This window comes from Dasypus novemcinctus, chromosome 26, assembly GCF_030445035.2.
Source record: "Dasypus novemcinctus isolate mDasNov1 chromosome 26, mDasNov1.1.hap2, whole genome shotgun sequence".
Classification (NCBI taxonomy): domain Eukaryota; kingdom Metazoa; phylum Chordata; class Mammalia; order Cingulata; family Dasypodidae; genus Dasypus; species Dasypus novemcinctus.
This window is the reverse complement of record NC_080698.1, coordinates 7,380,085-7,385,515: the sequence shown is the minus strand read 5'-3', so window position 1 is coordinate 7,385,515 and position 5,431 is coordinate 7,380,085. Positions and strand designations below refer to the sequence as shown.

The 5,431-nt window shown below is 68.0% G+C and overlaps 1 protein-coding gene across 1 annotated transcript; it reads right to left on the bottom strand.

The window, feature by feature from the left end:
• Nucleotides 1–1,543: 1,543 nt before the first annotated feature.
• TMIE (transmembrane inner ear) lies at nucleotides 1,544–5,431 on the bottom strand. Its single transcript, XM_058289000.2, has 3 exons — nucleotides 5,335–5,431; nucleotides 2,300–2,449; nucleotides 1,544–2,085 (listed from the first exon to the last, which is right to left on the bottom strand). The coding sequence occupies exons 1-3, from the start codon at nucleotides 5,384–5,386 to the stop codon at nucleotides 1,985–1,987; spliced, it is 303 nt and encodes a 100-aa protein (XP_058144983.2). The 5' UTR covers nucleotides 5,387–5,431; the 3' UTR covers nucleotides 1,544–1,984.

The window sequence follows — 5,431 nt, the reverse complement described above, 5'->3', positions numbered from 1 at the left end:
CTCCCTTACACTGCCTCCGTCCCAATGGCTCCCACGGAAGGTGGAGGGGCGTGAAGGGGCTTTATTGGGATCAGATGAGGGAGGACCCAGAGCAGACCGCTCTGGCAGAAGCGCGGCTGCCAGGCTGCGGCCGGGGCCGGGGTGGGTGTCCCGGCTCTGGGCCTGACGGGTGAGCGAGTTCTGTCCGCCACGATGCAGAGGGGGCCGGCTCCCCTGGACTTTGGCCGGCCTCCTGGCCAGCAGCTGGGACAACCCCCAGCAAGGCCCCAGAGGCGCCCCTGAGAGCCCCAGCGTTGGCCGTCCAGCCTGCCCCTGCCTGGACACGGGAGTCGCCAGGATTCCACCGGCATCGGACCCTATCTCCACCATGGGCAGCCGTGCTTGCCCACGGAGGGCAAGGCCGAGGGCAGGGAGCAGCCGGCGGGTCGGGGCGGACGGAGTCGCAGCGCAGGCTTCCTCCAGGCTCCTCCCCGTGTGCCCTCGAGAGGCCCTGCCCCTCCGGGGTCCTGCTGCCGGGCTGCACGGGGCTCCGGCCTGTCCAGACGCGATGGCCCTTGCCGCACCCTGTGCGCGCGGCGCCCGTCGGCTGGCCCTGGAGGGCAGAGGTCAGCTTCCACGGCAGGGTCCTCTGCAGTCTGCCCCTTCCCGATCCCGAGACCCCGCACTCCCCCTCCGCCAGCTGGACCCCTCCCCCACCAGCCCTGATGCTCCGCCTCCAGGTCAGGACTCAGCTTGGACTCCTCTGTGTCCCCAGCGCCGGGCTCTGGCCATCCGAGGCCAGCAAGAGCCCAGGGAGGAGGGGAGCAGCCTTGTGCGCCCACTCCCCGCAGAGCAGGCAGCTCCCTCCGGCCGGGGTGCCCTGCCTCGGGGGGTTCAGCAGGCAGCCAGGGCCACCTCATCCTAATTCCAGCTGGGAGAAGAGCCAGGGGAGGGTACGCAGCCTGCAGCGCCGCTTTGCCCTGACCACTGCCCACTCCCCACGAGGGGTCTCGGGTGGCAGGTCTCCGCGCCCGGGCTGGAGAGGTGCGTGGCTGTACCGACAGACGGTGCAGGCTGTGGGGGCGGCATCGCTCTTCGGCAGGCTACCCCTGGCTGGGACCCCGGTGTCGCCTTCGTCCCCAGGCCCTGGTCTGAGCGCTAAGCCTGGAATTCAGGGCGCTCTGGGAACCCCTGTGTGCATCTCCCCTCCCCAAGGATTCGGCCCCGGGTGGTTCAGGGCCCAGTGGCTTCTTTGAGGCCTCCGCGGTTGGGAATGGTGGACGAGGAGCCGTGCTGCCCCATTCAGGCAGGACCCCCCCAGGCTCCCTAGATTACCTCTCAGAAGCCCCCTGGATTCCCAGGAGGCCCCTGGGCCCCAGCTCTCTTCTCAGGTCCCTCTGACCCACTGGCCTCGGCTCTCCTACCGTGACACACCCCTGCGCCTCCAGCCCCAAGGCCCGAGGCCCCCAGCGGGCCTCCCAGCAGCTCAGCCCCAGCGGGGAGACGGAGGTGGGTCCCGCTGCCCCAAGCATGGAAACTGCTGGGCTGGGGTCCCCCTGGGGTCATCTCTGCTCCTCCCCTGGGCCAGGACCCCTGCCGGGCTCAGGGCAGGCCCCTGCCCCCAAGGCTGCCACCTGGCTGAGGCAGGTGCCACCCTCCTCCCTGCTCACACCCCCGCCCGCCCCGTTCAGTCATCCTTTCCCAGAAGCCACCCCGTGCCCCTCCCCTGTCCCTCCACAGCCGCTGCTGTTCCTTGCAGAAGGGGCGGGAAGAGGCACTTCCAGGGGTGAGGCCGCACTGCACCTGCAGAGGCCGGCCCAAGGCCCCAGGGATGGACGCGGCCGCCGAGTCCGGGCGGGGAGGCAGGGCCCTCGCAGGCCTGTCCCTGCCCCGATGGAGCTGCTTGGGCGTCAGGGTGCTCTGCGACCTCTGGTCCACGCGGGAGCCGGGAGTCCAGGAGGCCTGGGCCCTGCCGGCCCCTGCTGCCACCTCCGGAAAGCTCTCCTCATTTCTCCCCTTTCTTCTTCTTGGCCTCATTCTTCTCATCCTCTTCCACCTTGATGGCCACTGTGTCCACGCTCTCCTTCTTTTTCTTCTTCTTGTCCTCTGTGGGGTAGGGGGGAAAGGCCATGTGACAGGAGTGAGACATGGTCCTGGGACCCAGAGCCGTCCGCCCCCCTCCTCGGCTCCCTTCTCCCAGGCCTCTCCTGCCAGCAGGATGGGCTCCGCGTCCCACCCGCCTCGCTCCGACCAGGGTCCCGGGGCCTGGCGGGGCCCTTCCCGGAACCCGGCCCTGGCGGCAGGGCCGGCGCCTACCCACCTCCGGGGATTTCCGTGAGCTCGTTGAGTGGAGGCACCGTCTCCAGCTTGTCCGTGTACATCTTGGCCGCCTTCCGCTGCAAGTACCGCGCCTCGATCTCCTTCCGGGTCCGCGGCACGCGGCAGTTGAAGACGCAGCACAAGGTGATGACTGCGGGGAGGACAGAGCGGGCTGGCCAGGGCCCAGCCCCCGGCCCCCAGGCATGGCGCCCAAGCCTCAGGCCGGCCCCCGTCTACCTCGTTGCCTCGCCCAAGAGACTGGCAGGGGCCTCGGCTTCTGGTCAAAACCCCAGGGTCCCAGTGTCTTTCCCGGGCAGGGCTGGCCTCGTGCCGTCCCGTGGAGCCAGCGCTTGTCTGAGCTGCTGCTGTTGCAATCTTATCATTTTTGAGCCAGGGCTGTGCATCTAAGGCACTGGGCCCTGCACCTGAGGGAGTCAGTGCTGGTCCTTGTGACTAGACTGAGAGCCCCTAGAGGGCAGGCAGCGGGCCAGTCCCCACTCAGGCGGCAGCTCCCTGGGGGCGGCCCCGTGCATCCTCCGTTTTCCTCGCCAGGCTCCTGAGAGCCGGGCCGCACCCGCCACGGATGCCAAAGATGTCCCGCAGCCCCCTCGGCCTCCCTTAGGACAAGCAGGGTGGGAGCTCGTGCCAGGGCATGGACCCCAGACGTTCTCGCCAGACAGGGTTATTCCAGGAGCAGTTTTCCGGCCGAGGGCAGATGCGCCCACGCCAGCGGGGCCGGGCACAGAGCTGGCCCGAGCTGCAGTGGGCAGGCGGGGCCGGGTGGCGTTTATTTTCCTAAGGCCCCACGGTCTGACCACCTTGGCCCCAGCCCGGGGGGGATGGAGCTGGTTCCTATTATAAGTCAGATGACCACACACAACTTCCTGGCAGGCTCCTGGGGGCAGGAGGGCCCCGGGCGGGATAGCCAGGCCTATTTCTGGGAAGATGTCCCCAGGTTGGAGGACATCGGGGGTCATCTTGGGCAGTCCCCAGCCTCCAGGCAAGGCAGTGCTCCCCAAACCAAGTCCTGTCGCCCCAGGCTCTCAGCTAGACTCAGGAAAAGAAAAGTGAATGAATGATGAATAAATGAATGAGTGAATGAGATGGTCTTGGAATCTTTGGTATTGAAGAACTGGATTCCTAAGCAAACAGACAGGGGGGCGGGGGGGAAGCCGATAAGGTCCGGGGGGCGGGTCCCCGCAGCCCATATGGCTATCCCCCGCTGTCTGGGAGTGGACCCGCGCAGAGGACCAGTCTTTTGTACCCGCCAAGCTGCGCCCTGGGCAGGCTGTCCACGCAGGCTGGCGCCGGCCCCGGGAGGCCACCGCAGGCCCCAACCCGCCCCACTCCGCCCGGCCTGCGGCCTTCTTTTTAGAGGGGTGGAGAAGCCAAATGCCTTGGAATGAGTTGGGGTCCAGGCAGGGGCCTGAGATGTGCGAGGCTGGAGGGGACCCCCAAGGCAGCCCACCCTGCCCTCTCTGCACGGGCCCCCGGGGACCAGGCTGCGCTCAGCCCACCGCCCAGCTCAAGCAGACTGGGCGGCAGAAGGATCTGCTTCCTCCCCAGGAGGTGGGCCACTTCACGCCACCCCCCAGAGACGGGCAGCAGGAGGGGACAGTGCTGGCCTGCTGCTTGGGGGTCTTCGGGACGAGCCCTCTCCCCTCCTAGCAGATGGAGGTAAGGGCGGGGTGCTCCGAGGTTGCTGTCCCTTGCCGCCTTGGGCTCGGCACTGCGCAACTCCCTCGTGTGGCTGCAGGCAATGCAGGCCTGCATTGGGGGGCCGAGCAGAACCCAGAGGCCACCGCGGGCCCTGCAGCCCTCCATTCCCCTCCCTTTTGCCCCACCGGGTGCCCCAGAGAGGCTCCTGAGCCCTAGCCTGCCGCGGTGGTCCCCGCGGGGCAGTGGTGTCCCCCGGCCCTGCGTCTTGGTGCTGGACACTGCCTCCCCCACCCGGGCATGGGGGCTGAAATTCGTCGTCCGTGGGGCCACCAGAGGCCTGACTGCTCCCCAGCCCTGGTTGTGAACCGCACACCCCCTGCTGCTCATACCCCGGCTGTGGAGAAGCCGCCGAGGGCCGGGGAGGGGGCGTTTGCTTGTAGGGAGGGTGGCAGAGCCCGGAGAAGCCCATGCGCATCAGATGCCTGCTTCTCCCCGGGATGGGCGCTCTCCAGCCTGCCCTCCTGGGACCCTCATCCGGGAACCACCCTGGCTGATAACGTAGCCTCAGCGTCTCTCCCAGGGCACACTCGGCTAACTCCTCCAGCCAGGGTGGTCTGCCCACGCCATGGCGTCTCACCTGGCCAAGCCCACCCGTCTCCCAGGTGCAGCTCAGAAGGTCCTCCTCTGTAAAGCTTCTGCAGAGGAAGCGAGTTTCCTCTCCCATCACCCCAGCTCTCTCTCTGCACTTGGCGGGAACCCCCACCCGGCCGCCTGTCCCTGGGCTCTCCACCCCTTCCCCCCTCCCCACCCTGGAAGCAGGGCTGAGAGGAGCAGGCCAAGCACTCCTCTGTCTTCCCATCTAGCAGCTCCCAGTCCCCGGCAGCGGCACAAGGGCTCCTGCTTTTAATCGAGGCGGGTGTGAGTCATTCCCGGGAAATGGGACTTGACAGGGCAGACTTCGCAGCCTGGGAACCACATCTGCCGGGCGTCTGGGCTGAGCTGTGGCCAAGGGTGGCCTTGCTGGGGCCCCTGGGTGTGGCCTTCAAGCCGGCCGAGCCGCTGGAAACGCATCAGGGGCCGGCGAGAGGGGAAATGGCCGTCCCCTCCTCCTGCTGGACTTTCAGCAGAGTCCCCTGTAATTACCATAATTGCCTTGTGGCCGCCTCCCTGGGTCCGGCGGTGACTTCAGGTCACCGTGGGCCCGTCGGCCCTCCACGGGGACTTTGTGTGGACTGGGGGTGCCAGAAACCACAGTGGGGCCTCCTGTGGGCGCCTGGCCTGCTGGCGCTGCCCAGAATGGCGGCCCCCAGCCCCGCTGGGGTGGCACTGGGCAGGGGAAGGGAGGACAGTGCTGGGGAGGGCGGGGCAGCTACTCACTGATGGACAGCACGAAGAGCGAGAAGATGCCCACCACGTGCCACAGGCGCATGTCCCAGAACACCACCGTCTCCTTCGTCAGCGGGGGCGGCTTCGG

Bases quoted from the DNA above. Each gene is read 5' to 3' on its own strand.
- TMIE (XM_058289000.2), bottom strand. From the start codon at position 5,386: ATGCGCCTGTGGCACGTGGTGGGCATCTTCTCGCTCTTCGTGCTGTCC. The intron at 2,450-5,334 runs GTGAGTAGCTGC...TCCTCCCCGCAG, and splicing joins GCTCTTCGTGCTGTCCATCA to TCATCACCTTGTGCTGCGTC. The intron at 2,086-2,299 runs GTGGGTAGGCGC...CCTACCCCACAG, and splicing joins GCTCACGGAAATCCCCGGAG to AGGACAAGAAGAAGAAAAAG.